The sequence below is a fragment of the Hyperolius riggenbachi genome, chromosome 10 (genome assembly GCF_040937935.1).
Source record: "Hyperolius riggenbachi isolate aHypRig1 chromosome 10, aHypRig1.pri, whole genome shotgun sequence".
NCBI classification, from domain to species: domain Eukaryota; kingdom Metazoa; phylum Chordata; class Amphibia; order Anura; family Hyperoliidae; genus Hyperolius; species Hyperolius riggenbachi.
Window position 1 is genome coordinate 274060023 of NC_090655.1, and position 19426 is coordinate 274079448.

General features: G+C 50.6%; 1 protein-coding gene across 1 annotated transcript in view; it reads left to right on the plus strand.

Annotated features, from left to right (window-relative positions):
* Positions 1–2055: 2055 nt before the first annotated feature.
* LOC137535459 (zinc finger protein 605-like) overlaps positions 2056–19426 on the plus strand; it is a 121592-nt gene continuing 104221 nt past the window's right edge. Inside the window, exon 1 of the mRNA XM_068257290.1 lies at positions 2056–2138. Coding sequence (XP_068113391.1) covers positions 2094–2138 — 45 coding nt within the window. The 5' untranslated portion in view covers positions 2056–2093. The remainder of the gene's footprint in view (positions 2139–19426) is intronic.

The following is a 19426-nucleotide window of genomic DNA, read 5'->3' on the forward strand; positions in this document are numbered from 1 at the left end:
ACACATACTCTGACACACTACACAGTTACACACAATGTCACCCTCTTCCCTCCCCCCACCTCCAGACAATCAAACAGCAATGAAGAGGAAAACACTTCACCCCAGCAGGCAGCCTTTGAACGGCCAGGGAGACTCCCGACTGAAGTGACTGCAAAGCGCCCCTCCCCCACTCGCAGGGGCTCTGATGCCAGAGAGAGATGATGAAGAGCGTGGCAGCATCAAAGTGAGGGTCAGAGCAATGCAGAAGCCCAACATACAGCAGTCAGCTGCTCTGTCATGCGTGACTACGTTTTTAGGAGCCGGAAGCAGAGTGAGGGAAGCATGTAGGGAGAACAAGCGGGCCCCTGAGGGCCCCCCGGGCCTGGTCACACAGGCGACCGAGGCCCCTACGCCCCTGTGTTCAGCACTGAGCACTAAAGGGTCTGTGCTCCTTAAGTATGTGATAATTTCAAATCAGAACAGCAGAAAAAGTTTTGAAAGTTTTTGAATGCAGAATTGGCATCTTTATCACTTAAAGAGAACCCGAGGTGGGTTTGAAGAATATTATCTGCATACAGAGGCTGGATCTGCCTATACAGCCCAGCCTCTGTTGCTATCCCAAACCCCCCTAAGGTCCCCCTGCACTCTGCAATCCCTCATAAATCACAGCCAGCACTGCTGACAAGCAGATTGTCTGAGCGGGCTGTGTTTATCTCTATAGTGTCAGTCTGCTGCTCTCCCCACCTCCTGCAGAACTCCGGTCCCCTGCCTGCGTCCCTTCCCTTCCTGCTGATTGGAGGGAAGGGACGGGGGCAGGGACAGGAGCTATGCAGGAGGCGGGGGAGCAGCCGAGACTGACACTACAGATGTAAACACAGCCTGCACAGGGCGGCTGTGATTTATGAGGGATTGCAGAGTGCAGAGGGACCTTAGGGGGGTTTGAGATGGCAAAAGAGGCTGGGCTGCATAGGCAGATCCAGCCTCTGTATGCAGATAACATTCTTCAAACACACCTCGGGTTCTCTTTAATAAAATCAGACCAGTTGCTGTTGAAATTTGACTTTTATGGTGACAATCCCGTTTTAAGGAGTTTTGAATCAGGATGATACCATTTATTGGCTAACTTAGAGATGGATAAATAGTGAGCTTTCGTCTTCTAAAAAGCTTTTTAGAAGCCGAAAGCTCACTGTTTATCCATCTCTAAATTAGCCAATAAATGGTATCATCCTAATTCAAAACTCCTTGCTTTTACTCATGGCTAACACGGTACAACAACACTCTACCAATCCCACTTTAAAGAGAGTCTGAAGCGAGAATAAATCTCGCTTCAGACCTCATAGATAGCAGGGGCATGTGTGCCCCTGCTAAACCACCGCTATCCCGCAGCTTAACGGGGGTCCCTGATCCCCCAAATCCCCTCGGTGCAGCAGGGGAGCGCTTCCTGGTTGGGGCAGGGCTAACCGCCGCAGCCCTGCCCCACGCGCGTCTGTCAGCGCGTATCTCCGCCTCTCCCCCGCCCCTTTCAGTCTACCTTCACTGAGAGGGACGGGGGAGAGGCGGCGATGCGCCGCTGATAGACGCGACTGGAGGCAGGGCTGCAGCCGTTAGCCCTGCCTCCAGGAGCGACCAAGTCTGCGACCAGGTGTTGCAGTGGGGGGTTTGGGGGTGAAGGGACCCCCGTTTAGCGGCGCGATAGCGCCGGTTTAGCAGGGGCACACATGCCCCTGCTAACTATGAGCTCTGAAGCAAGATTTATTCTCTCTTCACAGTCTCTCAAGTGCATTTCTGACAACTGACCACTAGATGGCAGCAGAAGATAAACTATAATTACATTTGTGCTAATGTCCTATTTTGTAGCCGTATGTTCACCACATACTGCGATTGTGTTCTAAATATTTCTCTATGTACAGAGGTATAAATCTCCTATACATCTGATAACTGCCCACACTACATAACTCTTAATATTGTAGATAGTCTTATGCATGCATTCCTATTGCCAGTCTCCAAAATGGCGACCCCAGCCTCACATAGGCATGCATGATGTCATGATGTCACCGCCCACTGGCTGCCATTACACAAAAGTTCGTGAGAGTGTGTGTGCTGTACACAGAGCCATGGCAGATGCAGAGGTGCCCAATCATGAGACTCCATTGTTACAGGTAAGCCTGATTCCTTTATCACCCGCACCCCAGCACCTTCTACTCCTGATGGGCATTATAGCACACCTGAAGTGACAGCAATATAGAGCCTGCAGGCCCAAATTTACCTCATAGGAAGCTATAGGCCCAAATGTTCTGGCACCTTAGACAAGGGGTCCCCAAACTTTTTCAGTCAAGGGCCGGTCACCTGGTCAACATACTTTAGACTGCTGGGGGGCCAAACATACATAAAATGATGTTAAAAAACATTACATTAAATCTAGGTAATGATTTCCCCCCCAGTCATGACTGGTTAATTTGCATATATTCAGCAGTGATGCACTGGGAGACATCTCAAGCTCACTCCAACCTGAATTATCGCAAATTCTTTCTGTTTTAGGAAAGCAAACTTTTGTTTTTCTTAAAGAGGATCTGTAACCTCAAAAAATCCCCTGGGGGGTACTCACCTCGGGTGGGGGAAGCCTCCGGATCCTAATGAGGCTTCCCACGCCGTCCTCTGTCCCACGGGGGTCTCGCTGCAGCCCTCCGAACAGCCGTGACGTAATATTTACCTTCCTGGCTCCTGCGCAGGCGCTCTGACGGCAGTCGGCTCCGAACTACACGGAAATACCCGATCGCCGTCGGGTCTGCTCTACTGCGCAGGCGCAAATTTCCGGCGCCTGCGCAGTAGAGCGGACCAGACTGAGATCGGGTATTTCCGTGTAGTTCGGAGAGGAAAGCAGCCACAGCGCCCCCGCTGGAGCCAGCAAAGGTAAATATTGATTTTACAGTCGGGTCTGTCGCTGGCTGTTCGGAGGGCTGCAGCGAGACCCCCGTGGGACAGAGGACGGCGTGGGAAGCCTCATTAGGATCCGGAGGCTTCCCCCACCCGAGGTGAGTACCCCCCAGGGGATGTTTTTGAGGTTACAGAGTCTCTTTAACATCTTAGTAAGGGGGCTTTTAGGACCATTGTAGTCCCTTACACACTCCAAAGAGTTCTGGGTCACCATGAGCTTGCTGGTTAGTCTATGCCTGGAGGAGAACTCCTAACAGCAGCCATTCAGTCATGCGGCGCCTAAAGAACGTCTTTGTGCACCAGACAGTGAAGCATACCCAGGTGACAACCTGCTGTCCAGTTGGAAAGCAGTGTCACCTGATGCAGAATTGGATGCCAGCGAATGACTGCTTGCTTCTACATATGTGGATGGGTGGAGCCAGCACTTTTATTCTATATGTGGGCCACCAATATTTAAAAGTGTAGTGGACAGCATCTACAAATTATACATTTTGTGTTTGGGGGGGGCAGTGAAAATGCCTCGGTGGGCCGCATTCCAGCCACAGGCCGTAGTTGAGGATCACTGCCTTAGACCTTGCCCTATATGGACCTACAAACTCCCAGCAAACTGCACCGCAGCCCTGATGATCCTCTGCCTCTAATGCTGGCCATACACGGTAAGTTTTCGTTTCATGGGTGTTTATTAATGTAAAAAAACCGCAAATACAGGAACATTTCACAGCAAAGTAAATTTCACCACGCAGGAGGAATGGCTAAACCTCCCTAGCGTTCTGGATGAGCTGGAAGGGAATCAGAACGCCAGGCAGGTTAAATTAAGGAACAACTTCAGTAAAGGTAAAGATATGAAACGTTAAAAAAACAACTAAATAAATCCCATTTTATATCTTACGAAACTACGGGATAGGAAACAGAAGGGAGGGGGAGGGTATCCTAGAGTAAAACAGGCATACAGGACCCATGGGTGCAGATGAGGGTATGGGGCTGGGATGCTTTCTCAAGTACATCAGATGAAGTGCATGTTCTACTCAACAAAAAAAAGAGAGAAATGAGGTGGAAAGGACCCATATGATCCAGGTAGCAGACACAGCCATATCATGTCATGCCAGAGGCCTATCAGCTAGAAGGAATAAAGGACGTAACTGAGACCATTGTTATCTTGCCATTCTATCCAGTCATTCCAGGTTTTGAAAAAATTTTGTAGGTTGTCCTGAATTTTTGCCATAATGTGTTCAGATAGCATGGTGGAGTTAAGATCTAAAAATACAGATTCTGTGGATAAAGTGGTGGACTTCCATCTGGAGGCTAGATGTTGTTTCCCAAGAGCAAAAGTGTGTTGGAATAATCTGTGGGTAGGATGATTAAACTTTGAGGGTTTATTCCCCGGAAGGACTACTGACGGGTCAATTGGTAAAGAAACTTTAGAAATGAGACATAATTAAGTCCAGATTGCAGTCCAAAATGATTGAGCTATTGGACAAGTCCACCATGTATGCCAAAGATCCCCCCCTAGTCTGACAACCTCTGAAACATAGGGCCGAAACTGATCTATCAAAATCATGTATTCTAGCTGGGGTAATATAATATCTGTGAAGGAGTTTAAGTGAAGTTTCAATAGATGAGTAGTGGGAACTGTTTTTTTTAATAGAGAGATGCAATAGTGTGTCCATCTAGTTATCGACAAATCCATCTGCATATCAGATTCCCATTTAGATTGAAAAGTAAACTTTGTGTCAGGAGGAAACTGTGTAAAGCAGCCCATACACTCAGCCGATTTTCTGGCCGACCGATCGATCGCGGTCGATCGATCGATCGATCGATCGCAAATCGGTTGGCCAATCGACCGATCGACGGCCGATTTCGATCGATTTCGATGGATTTCCATCGAACTAGCAGGGTGGAAAATTTAGGTCGATCTGATGAGATTGCTTATCAGTTTGCATTGGCCTTAATGGAAATCTGATGGCAAAAAAATGCCATCAGATCGAATTTCAACAGATTTCAAACTGAAATCTATTGGAATTCTATCCTGGTAAAAAATGTTCTAAAAACGCATCAGATAGATCATCAGATGCATTTCTTATCTATCTTCTGCCAATCTGACGAGTGTATGGGCACCTTAAAAGTGTCATATAGTTCAGAAATCAGTCCCCTCTCAAGTGCAGAGTCTTTACATCTAACCTCGAAAGCCACGTAAGAGGTGATGGAATTAGTTGGATTCAATGATCTAAGAAACTGGAACACTTGTGAGACTCTATACATTTCACTTGGAGGGGGGTGATGTTCTGTCAGAAACTGACCAATGGGGATTAGCTTATAGCCACTAATAAAATTACCCATTTTCGTAAGACCTTTTTCAATCCACCATTTAAACAAATGAATTTGATGACCAGGTGGAAAGTCGGGATTGCCTAGGATTTAACTTGTATAGAAATCTTACTTTTTGCCAGATAGATAGGGAATGAGCAGAGATAGGCGAGGATTTTTTAATAATTGATAGTGGAATATTCTGAGCCCACATAACCCCAGGTAAGGCCAAGGGGGCTAGTAACTGTGATTCCGGTTGAACCCAAAGAGACGTATGTGTTTTTACATTAATTGCAGCTAATTAGGCAGTCTGAGATGCTTTATAATAGATAGGCAAATTAGGGCGATTTAGACCTCCCAGATGCTTTTTCCTGGAAAGGGCCACTCTGTTGATTTTAGCTCTCCGGTTTTGCCAGACAAATTTATAGATTTTATTTTGAAGCTCCCTAAATGGTTTAGCCTGAAGTTTGATAGGAAGGGTCAATAAAAAGATATAAAATTCTTGGTAAAAGGGTCATTTTTATGGAATTTACCCTTCCTAGTAAGGACAAAGGATATGAGGCCCATATTTGTAGATCACTAGTTAGTTTATGGTAAAGAGAAGGGTAGTTAACTTCGTAGAGAAGATCCGGATGTAAAGGAAGATTGACCCCTGAGTATTTGATATATTTGTTTTGCAATTTAAGGCTCAAGGACTGAGCAAGGTTGTTTGCGGTTTGATTGGGCATGTTAGTTATCACGAGTTCAGACTTATCTAGATTCAGACGAAATCCAGAGAAGGTAGAAAAGTCCGAGATGATTTGTAAAAGATTAGGGATAGAGGTATGGGAACTTGTGAGGGTTAAGAGGACATCGTCCGCAAAGAGACTCATTTTATATTCCTTTTGACCTATTTTGACACCCTGGACATCAGGTGATGACCTAATTTTGATTGCCAAGGGCTCCATTACTAAGGCAAATATTCCTGGTGAGAGGGGGCACCCCTGTCTCGGTCCTCTCTGTATCGGGAAGGTTATTAGAGAGGTAGATGGAATTTTAAGATATGCTGAGGGAGAGGAATAAAGAACCTTTATGGCATTTAGGTACTTCCCAGAAAATCCAAATCTCTTAAGAACCTCGATCATATGAGGCCACTTTATAAGGTCAAAGGCCTTTTCCATGTCTAAAGAGAGAACGGCTAACTGTTTGGAGGTACGCTTACAGTAATGTTTAATATTAATGGTCTTACGGACATTGGCCTCAATTCACTAAGCTTATCTCCTGTCTTTAATAACTCTTCTAGAGTTGTTACCATGGTGATAAGGCATGTAGTATTCAGGAAACATTTTACCTCAGGCAAACCTAAAGTTAACTCTTCTGTCTTTAAGTTAACTCTTCAATCCTTAAAATAACTCCAGAGTTAAAGACAGGCTGTTTATTAACTGCGTGTGAAAATAACTACAGAGGAGGTAACTTAACTACATAGGAGGTAACTTAAGGAATGAAGAGATGAGATAACTCGCTTACTGTGTGGAGGTAAGTTTTCTCTTGCCTTATGATCTCCAGCATGATCTTAGTGAATTGAGGCCATTGTCTGGTGCTTGTACGGTAAGTTTTATATTATCAGTTGCGCCGCTGATGGCTCGATTGATAATATTCAACCTGTCCGATACCCCGCCGGATCGATACTGCGCTAGATACCGGCGGGGAGAACAATGGCAAGAAACGAGCAGCTCATTAGCAGCATCCGCGGAGACGAGCAGCAATCGATCCGCGCGGACGAACGGTGACTGTCCGTGTATGCCCAGCACAATACTTTTATCCATAGACCCTGAACAAGCATATGCAGATCAGATGTTTCTGACAATATTGTCAGACCTGACAAGATTAGCTGCATGCTTGTTTCTGGTGTTATTCAGACACTACTGCAGCCAAATTGATCAGCAGGACTGCCAGGCAACTGGTATTCTTTAAAGGGTAATAAATATGGCAGCCTCCATATTCTTCTCCCTTCAGTTGTCCTTTAAGTAGCTAGAGGTGCCCCTGACTGAAGGGAGATGTGGTCAGTGATCATTCCTCTCATCAGGACTCTGCATAGGGAGGGGAGGGAGCCCCCTTTCCATCATAAGCCACCTGTAGGCACGTTCCTACGGTGCCTTATGGTAAATCCGGCCCTGGGAGGCTGACAAATGTATTTCCTTTTTAACAATGCAAAGCAGTGGCATAACTACAACTCATGAAGCTCCCCAATGCTCACCCCCTTCTCTTCCCGCCCCTTTGTGCCCTTCACTGCCTGGGGGCCCATCTCACAAGGGTCATAAAACAAGTGTGGCCATCCTTATCTTCACACCCCTAACCAGTGATCTGTAGTATAGTCCCCTGTATGGGAGGGAGGGAGGGTAGTAGTTGGCTCTGGGCCCCCCTGTGATATCAGGTGCTGCTCCCCTCTAGTTATACCCTGATCTGTAGTACAGTCCCCTGTATGGGAGGAAGGGAAGGGTAGTAGTTGGCTCTGGGCCCCCCTGTGATATCAGGTGCTGCCCCCCTCTAGTTATACCCTGATCTGTAGTATAGTCCCCTGTATGGGAGGAAGGGAAGGGTAGTAGTTGGCTCTGGGCCCCCCTGTGATATCAGGTGCTCCTCCCCTCTAGTTATACCCTGATCTGTAGTATAGTCCCCTGTATGGGAGGAAGAGAAGGGTAGTAGTTGGCTCTGGGCCCCCCTGTGATATCAGGTGCTGCTTCCCTCTAGTTATACCCTGATCTGTAGTATAGTCCCCTGTATGGGAGGAAGGGAAGGGTAGTAGTTGGCTCTGGGCTCCCCTGTGATATCAGGTGCTGCTTCCCTCTAGTTATACCCTGATCTGTAGTATAGTCCCCTGTATGGGAGGAAGGGAAGGGTAGTAGTTGGCTCTGGGCTCCCCTGTGATATCAGGTGCTCCTCCCCTCTAGTTATACCCTGATCTGTAGTATAGTCCCCTGTATGGGAGGGAGGGAAGGGTAGTAGTTGGCTCTGGGCTCCCCTGTGATATCAGGTGCTGCCCCCCTCTAGTTATACCCTGATCTGTAGTATAGTCCCTTGTATGGGAGGAAGGGAAGGGTAGTAGTTGGCTCTGGGCCCCCCTGTGATATCAGGTGCTCCTCCCCTCTAGTTATACCCTGATCTGTAGTATAGTCCCCTGTATGGGAGGAAGGGAAGGGTAGTAGTTGGCTCTGGGCTCCCCTGTGATATCAGGTGCTCCTCCCTCTAGTTATACCCTGATCTGTAGTATAGTCCCCTGTATGGGAGGAAGGGAAGGGTAGTAGTTGGCTCTGGCCCCCCTGTGTTATCAGGTGCTGCTCCCCTCTAGTTATACCCTGATCTGTAGTATAGCCCCCTGTATGGGAGGAAGGGAAGGGTAGTAGTTGGCTCTGGGCCCCCTGTGTTATCAGGTGCTGCTCCCCTCTAGTTATACCCTGATCTGTAGTATAGTCCCCTGTATGGGAGGAAGGGAAGGGTAGTAGTTAGCCCTGGGCCCCTCTGTGATATCAGATGCTCCTCCCCTCTAGTTATACCCTGATCTGTAGTATAGTCCCCTGTATGGGAGGAAGGGAAGGGTAGTAGTTGGCTCTGGGCCCCCCTGTGATATCAGGTGCTCCTCCCCTCTAGTTATACCCTGATCTGTAGTATAGTCCCCTGTATGGGAGGGAGGGAAGGGTAGTAGTTGGCTCTGGGCCCTCCTGTGATATCAGGTGCTGCTCCCCTCTATTTATACCCTGATCTGTAGTATAGTCCCCTGTATGGGAGGAAGGGAAGGGTAGTAGTTGGCTCTGGGCTCCCTGTGATATCAGGTGCTCCTCCCTCTAGTTATACCCTGATCTGTAGTATAGCCCCCTGTATGGGAGGAAGGGAAGGGTAGTAGTTGGCTCTGGGCCCCCTGTGTTATCAGGTGCTGCTCCCCTCTAGTTATACCCTGATCTGTAGTATAGTCCCCTGTATGGGAGGAAGGGAAGGGTAGTAGTTAGCCCTGGGCCCCTCTGTGATATCAGATGCTCCTCCCCTCTAGTTATACCCTGATCTGTAGTATAGTCCCCTGTATGGGAGGAAGGGAAGGGTAGTAGTTGGCTCTGGGCCCCCCTGTGATATCAGGTGCTCCTCCCCTCTAGTTATACCCTGATCTGTAGTATAGTCCCCTGTATGGGAGGGAGGGAAGGGTAGTAGTTGGCTCTGGGCCCTCCTGTGATATCAGGTGCTGCTCCCCTCTATTTATACCCTGATCTGTAGTATAGTCCCCTGTATGGGAGGAAGGGAAGGGTAGTAGTTGGCTCTGGGCTCCCTGTGATATCAGGTGCTCCTCCCTCTAGTTATACCCTGATCTGTAGTATAGTCCCCTGTATGGGAGGGAGGGAAGGGTAGTAATTGGCTCTGGGCACCCCTGTGATATCAGGTGCTGCCCCCCTCTAGTTATACCCTGATCTGTAGTATAGTCCCCTGTATGGGAGGGAGGGAAGGGTAGTAGTTGGCTCTGGGCTCCCCTGTGATATCAGGTGCTGCTCCCCTCTAGTTATACCCTGATCTGTAGTATAGTCCCCTGTATGGGAGGAAGGGAAGGGGAGGGTAGTAGTTGGCTCTGGGCCCCCTGTGATATCAGGTGCTGCTCCCCTCTAGTTATACCCTGATCTGTAGTATAGTCCCCTGTATGGGAGGAAGGGAAGGGTAGTAGTTGGCTCTGGGCCTCCCTGTGATATCAGGTGCTCCTCCCCTCTAGTTATACCCTGATCTGTAGTATAGTCCGCTGTATGGGAGGAAGGGAAGGGTAGTAGTTGGCTCTGGGCCCCCCTGTGATATCAGGTGCTCCTCCCCTCTAGTTATACCCTGATCTGTAGTATAGTCCCCTGTATGGGAGGAAGGGGAGGGTAGTAGTTGGCTCTGGGCCCCCCTGTGATATCAGGTGCTCCTCCCCTCTAGTTATACCCTGATCTGTAGTATAGTCCCCTGTATGGGAGGAAGGGGAGGGTAGTAGTTGGCTCTGGGCTCCCTGTGATATCCGGTGCTGCCCCCCTCTAGTTATACCCTGATATGTAGTATAGTCCCCTGTATGGGAGGAAGGGAAGGGTAGTAGTTTGCTCTGGGCCCACTGTGGTATCAGGTGCTCCTCCCCTCTAGTTATACCCTGATCTGTAGTATAGTCCCCTGTATGGGAGGAAGGGAAGGGTAGTAGTTGGCTCTGGGCCCCCCTGTGATATCAGGTGCTCCTCCCCTCTAGTTATACCCTGATCTGTAGTATAGCCCCCTGTATGGGAGGAAGGGAAGGGTAGTAGTTGGCTCTGGGCCCCCTGTGTTATCAGGTGCTGCTCCCCTCTAGTTATACCCTGATCTGTAGTATAGTCCCCTGTATGGGAGGAAGGGAAGGGTAGTAGTTAGCCCTGGGCCCCTCTGTGATATCAGATGCTCCTCCCCTCTAGTTATACCCTGATCTGTAGTATAGTCCCCTGTATGGGAGGAAGGGAAGGGTAGTAGTTGGCTCTGGGCCCCCCTGTGATATCAGGTGCTCCTCCCCTCTAGTTATACCCTGATCTGTAGTATAGTCCCCTGTATGGGAGGGAGGGAAGGGTAGTAGTTGGCTCTGGGCCCTCCTGTGATATCAGGTGCTGCTCCCCTCTATTTATACCCTGATCTGTAGTATAGTCCCCTGTATGGGAGGAAGGGAAGGGTAGTAGTTGGCTCTGGGCTCCCTGTGATATCAGGTGCTCCTCCCTCTAGTTATACCCTGATCTGTAGTATAGTCCCCTTTATGGGAGGGAGGGAAGGGTAGTAATTGGCTCTGGGCACCCCTGTGATATCAGGTGCTGCCCCCCTCTAGTTATACCCTGATCTGTAGTATAGTCCCCTGTATGGGAGGGAGGGAAGGGTAGTAGTTGGCTCTGGGCTCCCCTGTGATATCAGGTGCTGCTCCCCTCTAGTTATACCCTGATCTGTAGTATAGTCCCCTGTATGGGAGGAAGGGAAGGGGAGGGTAGTAGTTGGCTCTGGGCCCCCTGTGATATCAGGTGCTGCTCCCCTCTAGTTATACCCTGATCTGTAGTATAGTCCCCTGTATGGGAGGAAGGGAAGGGTAGTAGTTGGCTCTGGGCCTCCCTGTGATATCAGGTGCTCCTCCCCTCTAGTTATACCCTGATCTGTAGTATAGTCCGCTGTATGGGAGGAAGGGAAGGGTAGTAGTTGGCTCTGGGCCCCCCTGTGATATCAGGTGCTCCTCCCCTCTAGTTATACCCTGATCTGTAGTATAGTCCCCTGTATGGGAGGAAGGGGAGGGTAGTAGTTGGCTCTGGGCCCCCCTGTGATATCAGGTGCTCCTCCCCTCTAGTTATACCCTGATCTGTAGTATAGTCCCCTGTATGGGAGGAAGGGGAGGGTAGTAGTTGGCTCTGGGCTCCCTGTGATATCCGGTGCTGCCCCCCTCTAGTTATACCCTGATATGTAGTATAGTCCCCTGTGTGGGAGGAAGGGAAGGGTAGTAGTTTGCTCTGGGCCCACTGTGGTATCAGGTGCTCCTCCCCTCTAGTTATACCCTGATCTGTAGTATAGTCCCCTGTATGGGAGGAAGGGAAGGGTAGTAGTTGCCTCTGGGCCCCTGTAATATCAGGTGCTGCCCCCCTCTAGTTATACCCTGATCTGTAGTATAGTCCTCTGTATGGGAGAAAGGGAAGGGTAGTAGTTGGCTCTGGGCCCCCCTGTGATATCAGGTGCTCCTCCCCTCTAGTTATACCCTGATATGTAGTATAGTCCCCTGTATGGGAGGAAGGAAAGGGTAGTAGTTGGCTCTGGGCCCCCCTGTGATATCAGGTGCTGCCCCCCTCTAGTTATACCCTGATCTGTAGTATAGTCCCCTGTATGGGAGGAAGGGAAGGGTAGTAGTTTGCTCTGGGCCCACTGTGGTATCAGGTGCTCCTCCCCTCTAGTTATACCCTGATCTGTAGTATAGTCCCCTGTATGGGAGGAAGGGAAGGGTAGTAGTTGGCTCTGGGCCCCCCTGTGATATCAGGTGCTCCTCACCTCTAGTTATACCCTGATCTGTAGTATAGTCCCCTGTATGGGAGGAAGGGAAGGGTAGTAGTTGGCTCTGGGCCCCCTGTGATATCAGGTGCTGCTCCCCTCTAGTTATACCCTGATCTGTAGTATAGTCCCCTGTATGGGAGGAAGGGAAGGGTAGTAGTTGGCTCTGGGCCCACTGTGATATCAGGTGCTGCCCCCCTCTAGTTATACCCTGATCTGTAGTATAGTCCCCTGTATGGGAGGAAGGGAACGGTAGTAGTTGGCTCTGGGCTCCCTGTGATATCAGGTGCTGCACCCCTCTAGTTATACCCTGATCTGTAGTATAGTCCCCTGTATGGGAGGAAGGGAAGGGTAGTAGTTGGCTCTGGGCACCCTGTGATATCAGGTGCTGCCCCCCTCTAGGTATACCCTGATCTGTAGTATAGTCCCCTGTATGGGAGGAAGGGAAGGGTAGTAGTTGGCTCTGGGCCCCCCTGTGATATCAGGTGCTCCTCCCTCTAGTTATACCCTGATCTGTAGGATAGTCCCCTGTATGGGAGGAAGGGAAGGGTAGTAGTTGGCTCTGGGCCCCCCTGTGATATCAGGTGCTCCTCCCCTCTAGTTATACCCTGATCTGTAGTATAGTCCCCTGTATGGGAGGAAGGGAAGGGTAGTAGTTGGCTCTGGGCCCCCCTGTGATATCAGGTGCTCCTCCCCTCTAGTTATACCCTGATCTGTAGTATAGTCCCCTGTATGGGAGGAAGGGAAGGGTAGTAGGTTTGCTCTGGGCCCCTCTGTGATATCAGGTGCTCTTCCCCTCTAGTTATACCCTGATCTGTAGTATAGTCCCCTGTATGGGAGGAAGGGAAGGGTAGTAGTTGGCTCGGGGGCCCCTGTGCTATCAGGTGCTCTTCCCCTCTAGTTATACCCTGATCTGTAGTATAGTCCCCTTTATGGGAGGAAGGGAAGGGTAGTAGTTGGCTCTGGGCCCCCCTGTGATATCAGGTGCTGCTCCCCTCTAGTTATACCCTGATCTGTAGTATAGTCCCCTGTATGGGAGGAAGGGAAGGGTAGTAGTTGGCTCTTGGCACCCTGTGATATCAGGTGCTCCTCCCCTCTAGTTATACCCTGATCTGTAGTATAGTCCCCTGTATGGGAGGAAGGGAAGGGTAGTAGTTGGCTCTGGGCCCCCCTGTGATATCAGGTGCTCCTCCCCTCTAGTTATACCCTGATCTGTAGTATAGTCCCCTGTATGGGAGGAAGGGAAGGGTAGTAGTTGGCTCTGGGCTCCCTGTGATATCAGGTGCTGCACCCCTCTAGTTATACCCTGATCTGTAGTATAGTCCCCTGTATGGGAGGAAGGGAAGGGTAGTAGTTGGCTCTGGGCACCCTGTGATATCAGGTGCTGCCCCCCTCTAGGTATACCCTGATCTGTAGTATAGTCCCCTGTATGGGAGGAAGGGAAGGGTAGTAGTTGGCTCTGGGCCCCCCTGTGATATCAGGTGCTCCTCCCTCTAGTTATACCCTGATCTGTAGGATAGTCCCCTGTATGGGAGGAAGGGAAGGGTAGTAGTTGGCTCGGGGGCCCCTGTGCTATCAGGTGCTCTTCCCCTCTAGTTATACCCTGATCTGTAGTATAGTCCCCTTTATGGGAGGAAGGGAAGGGTAGTAGTTGGCTCTGGGCCCCCCTGTGATATCAGGTGCTGCTCCCCTCTAGTTATACCCTGATCTGTAGTATAGTCCCCTGTATGGGAGGAAGGGAAGGGTAGTAGTTGGCTCTTGGCACCCTGTGATATCAGGTGCTCCTCCCCTCTAGTTATACCCTGATCTGTAGTATAGTCCCCTGTATGGGAGGAAGGGAAGGGTAGTAGTTGGCTCTGGGCCCCCCTGTGATATCAGGTGCTCCTCCCCTCTAGTTATACCCTGATCTGTAGTATAGTCCCCTGTATGGGAGGAAGGGAAGGGTAGTAGTTGGCTCTGGGCTCCCTGTGATATCAGGTGCTGCACCCCTCTAGTTATACCCTGATCTGTAGTATAGTCCCCTGTATGGGAGGAAGGGAAGGGTAGTAGTTGGCTCTGGGCACCCTGTGATATCAGGTGCTGCCCCCCTCTAGGTATACCCTGATCTGTAGTATAGTCCCCTGTATGGGAGGAAGGGAAGGGTAGTAGTTGGCTCTGGGCCCCCCTGTGATATCAGGTGCTCCTCCCTCTAGTTATACCCTGATCTGTAGGATAGTCCCCTGTATGGGAGGAAGGGAAGGGTAGTAGTTGGCTCTGGGCCCCCCTGTGATATCAGGTGCTCCTCCCCTCTAGTTATACCCTGATCTGTAGTATAGTCCCCTGTATGGGAGGAAGGGAAGGGTAGTAGTTGGCTCTGGGCCCCCCTGTGATATCAGGTGCTCCTCCCCTCTAGTTATACCCTGATCTGTAGTATAGTCCCCTGTATGGGAGGAAGGGAAGGGTAGTAGGTTTGCTCTGGGCCCCTCTGTGATATCAGGTGCTCTTCCCCTCTAGTTATACCCTGATCTGTAGTATAGTCCCCTGTATGGGAGGAAGGGAAGGGTAGTAGTTGGCTCTGGGTTCCCCTGTGATATCAGGTGCGCTTCCCCTCTAGTTATACCCTGATCTGTAGTATAGTCCCCTGTATGGGAGGAAGGGAAGGGTAGTAGTTGGCTCTGGGCTCCCCTGTGATATCAGGTGCTGCTCCCTCTAGTTATACCCTGATCTGTAGTATAGTCCCCTGTATGGGAGGAAGGGAAGGGTAGTAGTTGGCTCTGGGCCCCCTGTGATATCAGGTGCTCCTCCCCTCTAGTTATACCCTGATCTGTAGTATAGTCCCCTGTATGGGAGGGAGGGAAGGGTAGTAGTTGGCTCTGGGCCCCCCTGTGATATCAGGTGCTCCTCCCCTCTAGTTATACCCTGATCTGTAGTATAGTCCCCTGTATGGGAGGAAGGGAAGGGTAGTAGTTGGCTCTGGGTTCCCCTGTGATATCAGGTGCGCCTCCCCTCTAGTTATACCCTAATCTGTAGTATAGTCCCCTGTATGGGAGGAAGGGAAGGGTAGTAGTTGGCTCTGGGCTCCCCTGTGATATCAGGTGCTGCTCCCTCTAGTTATACCCTGATCTGTAGTATAGTCCCCTGTATGGGAGGAAGGGAAGGGTAGTAGTTGGCTCTGGGCCCCCCTGTGATATCAGGTGCTCCTCCCTCTAGTTATACCCTGATCTGTAGTATAGTCCCCTGTATGGGAGAAAGGGAAGGGTAGTAGTTGGCTCTGAGCCCCCTGTGATATCAGGTGCTGCTCCCCTCTAGTTATACCCTGATCTGTAGTATAGTCCCCTGTATGGGAGGGAGGGAAGGGTAGTAGTTGGCTTTGGGCCCCCTGTGATATCAGGTGCTGCCCCCCTCTAGTTATACCCTGATCTGTAGTATAGTCCCCTGCATGGGAGGGAGGGAAGGGTAGTAGTTTGCTCTGGGCCCCCTGTGATATCAGGTGCTGCCCCCCTCTAGTTATACCCTGATCTGTAGTATAGTCCCCTGTATGGGAGGAAGGGAAGGGTAGTAGTTGGCTCTGGGCCCCCTGTGATATCAGGTGCTCCTCCCCTCTACTTATACCCTGATCTGTAGTATAGTCCCCTGTATGGGAGGAAGGGAAGGGTAGTAGTTGGCTCTGCCCCCCCCCCCCCCTGTGATATTAGGTGCTCCTCCCCTCTAGTTATACCCTGATCTGTAGTATAGTCCCCTGTATGTGAGGAAGGGGAGGGTAGTAGTTGGCTCTGGGCCACCCTGTGATATCAGGTGCTCCTCCACTCTAGTTATACCCTGATCTGTAGTATAGTCCCCTGTATGGGAGGAAGGGAAGGGTAGTAGTTGGCTCTGGGCCCCCCTGTGATATCAGGTGCTCCTCCCCTCTAGTTATACCCTGATTTGTAGTATAGTCCCCTGTATGGGAGGAAGGGAAGGGTAGTAATTAGCTCTGGGCTCCCCTGTGATATCAGGTACTCCCCCCTCTAGTTATACCCTGATCTGTAGTATAGTCCCCTGTATGGGAGGAAGGGAAGGGTAGTAGTTGGCTCTGGGCCCCCCTGTGATATCAGGTGCTCCTCCCCTCTAGTTATACCCTGATCTGTAGTATAGTCCCCTGTATGGGAGGAAGGGAAGGGTAGTAGGTTTGCTCTGGGCCCCTCTGTGATATCAGGTGCTCTTCCCCTCTAGTTATACCCTGATCTGTAGTATAGTCCCCTGTATGGGAGGAAGGGAAGGGTAGTAGTTGGCTCGGGGGCCCCTGTGCTATCAGGTGCTCTTCCCCTCTAGTTATACCCTGATCTGTAGTATAGTCCCCTTTATGGGACTAAGGGAAGGGTAGTAGTTGGCTCTGGGCCCCCCTGTGATATCAGGTGCTGCTCCCCTCTAGTTATACCCTGATCTGTAGTATAGTCCCCTGTATGGGAGGAAGGGAAGGGTAGTAGTTGGCTCTTGGCACCCTGTGATATCAGGTGCTCCTCCCCTCTAGTTATACCCTGATCTGTAGTATAGTCCCCTGTATGGGAGGAAGGGAAGGGTAGTAGTTGGCTCTGGGCCCCCCTGTGATATCAGGTGCTCCTCCCCTCTAGTTATACCCTGATCTGTAGTATAGTCCCCTGTATGGGAGGAAGGGAAGGGTAGTAGTTGGCTCTGGGCCCCCTGTGATATCAGGTGCTCCTCCCCTCTAGTTATACCCTGATCTGTAGTATAGTCCCCTGTATGGGAGGGAGGGAAGGGTAGTAGTTGGCTCTGGGCCCCCCTGTGATATCAGGTGCTCCTCCCCTCTAGTTATACCCTGATCTGTAGTATAGTCCCCTGTATGTGAGGAAGGGAAGGGTAGTAGTTGGCTCTGGGCCCCCCTGTGATATCAGGTGCTCCTCCCCTCTAGTTATACCCTGATCTGTAGTATAATCCCCTGTATGGGAGGAAGGGAAGTGTAGTAGTTGGCTCTGGGCCCCCCTGTGATATCAGGTGCTGCCTCCCTCTAGTTATACCCTGATCTGTAGTATAGTCCCCTGTATGGGAGGAAGGGGAGGGTAGTAGTTGGCTCTGGCCCCCCTGTGATATCAGGTGCTCCTCCCCTCTAGTTATACCCTGATCTGTAGTATAGTCCCTTGTATGGGAGGAAGGGAAGGGTAGTAGTTGGCTCTGGGCCCCCCTGTGATATCAGGTGCTCCTCCCTTTAGTTATACCCTGATCTGTAGTATAGTCCCCTGTATGGGAGGAAGGGAAGAGTAGTAGTTGGCTCTGGGCCCCTCTGTGATATCAGGTGCTCCTCCCCTCTAGTTATACCCTGATCTGTAGTATAGTCCCCTGTATGGGAGGAAGGGAAGGGTAGTAGTTGGCTCTGGGCCCCCCTGTGATATCAGGTGCTCCTCCCCTCTAGTTATACCCTGATCTGTAGTATAGTCCCCTGTATGGGAGGAAGGGAAGGGTAGTAGTTGGCTCTGGGCCCTCCTGTGATATCAGGTGCTTCTCCCCTCTAGTTATACCCTGATCTGTAGTATAGTCCCCTGTATGGGAGGAAGGGAAGGGTAGTAGTTGGCTCTGGGCCCTCCTGTGATATCAGGTGCTTCTCCCCTCTAGTTATACCCTGATCTGTAGTATAGTCCCCTGTATGGGAGGAAGGGAAGGGTAGTAGTTGGCTCTGGGCTCCCCTGTGATATCAGGTGCTGCTCCCCTCTAGTTATACCCTGATCTGTAGTATAGTCCCCTGTATGGGAGGAAGGGAAGGGTAGTAGTTGGCTCTGGGCTCCCTGTGATATCAGGTGCTCCTCCCTCTAGTTATACCCTGATCTGTAGTATAGTCCCCTGTATGGGAGGAAGGGAAGGGTAGTAGTTGGCTCTGGGCCCCCCTGTGATATCAGGTGCTGCTACCCTCTAGTTATACCCTGATCTGTAGTATAGTCCCCTGTATGGGAGGAAGGGAAGGGTAGTAGTTGGCTCTGCCCCCCCCCCCCCCCCCCTGTGATATCAGGTGCTCCTCCCCTCTAGTTATACCCCTGATCTGTAGTATAGTCCCCTGTATGGGAGGGAGGGAAGGGTAGTAGTTTGCTCTGGGCCCCCCTATGATATCAGGTGCTGCTCCCCTCTAGTTATACCCTGATCTGTAGTATAGTCCCCTGTATGGGAGGAAGGGAAGGGAAGGGTAGTAGTTGGCTCTGGGCTCCCCTGTGATATCAGGTGCTCCTCCCTCTAGTTATACCCTGATCTGTAGTATAGTCCCCTGTATGGGAGGAAGGGAAGGGTAGTAGTTGTCTCTGGGCTCCCCTGTGATATCAGGTGCTCCTCCCCTCTAGTTATACCCTGATCTGTAGTATAGTCCCCTGTATGGGAGGAAGGGAAGGGTAGTAGTTGGCTCTGGGCACCCTGTGATATCAGGTGCTGCCCCCCTCTAGGTATACCCTGATCTGTAGTATAGTCCCCTGTATGGGAGGAAGGGAAGGGTAGTAGTTGGCTCTGGGCACCCTGTGATATCAGGTGCTGCCCCCCTCTAGTTATACGCTGATATGTAGTATAGTCCCCTGTATGGGAGGAAGGGAAGGGTAGTAGTTGGCTCTGGGCCCCCCTGTGATATCAGGTGCTGCCCCCCTCTAGGTATACCCTGATCTGTAGTATAGTCCCCTGTATGGGAGGAAGGGAAGGGTAGTAGTTGGCTCTGGGCACCCTGTGATATCAGGTGCTGCCCCCCTCTAGTTATACCCTGATATGTAGTATAGTCCCCTGTATGGGAGGAAGGGAAGGGTAGTAGTTGGCTCTGGGCCCCCCTGTGATATCAGGTGCTGCCCCCCTCTAGTTATACCCTGATTTGTAGTATAGTCCCCTGTATGGGAGGAAAGGAAGGGTAGTAGTTGGCTCTGGGCTCCCTGTGATATCCGGTGCTGCCCCCCTCTAGGTATACCCTGATCTGTAGTATAGTCCCCTGTATGGGAGGAAGGGAAGGGTAGTAGTTGGCTCTGGGCACCCTGTGATATCAGGTGCTGCCCCCCTCTAGGTATACCCTGATATGTAGTATAGTCCCCTGTATGGGAGGAAGGGAAGGGTAGTAGTTGGCTCTGGGCCCCCCTGTGATATCAGGTGCTGCTCCCCTCTAGTTATACCCTGATCTGTAGTATAGTCCCCTGTATGGGAGGAAGGGTAGTAGTTGGCTCTGGGCCCCCCTGTGATATCAGGTGCTGCCACCCTCTAGTTATAC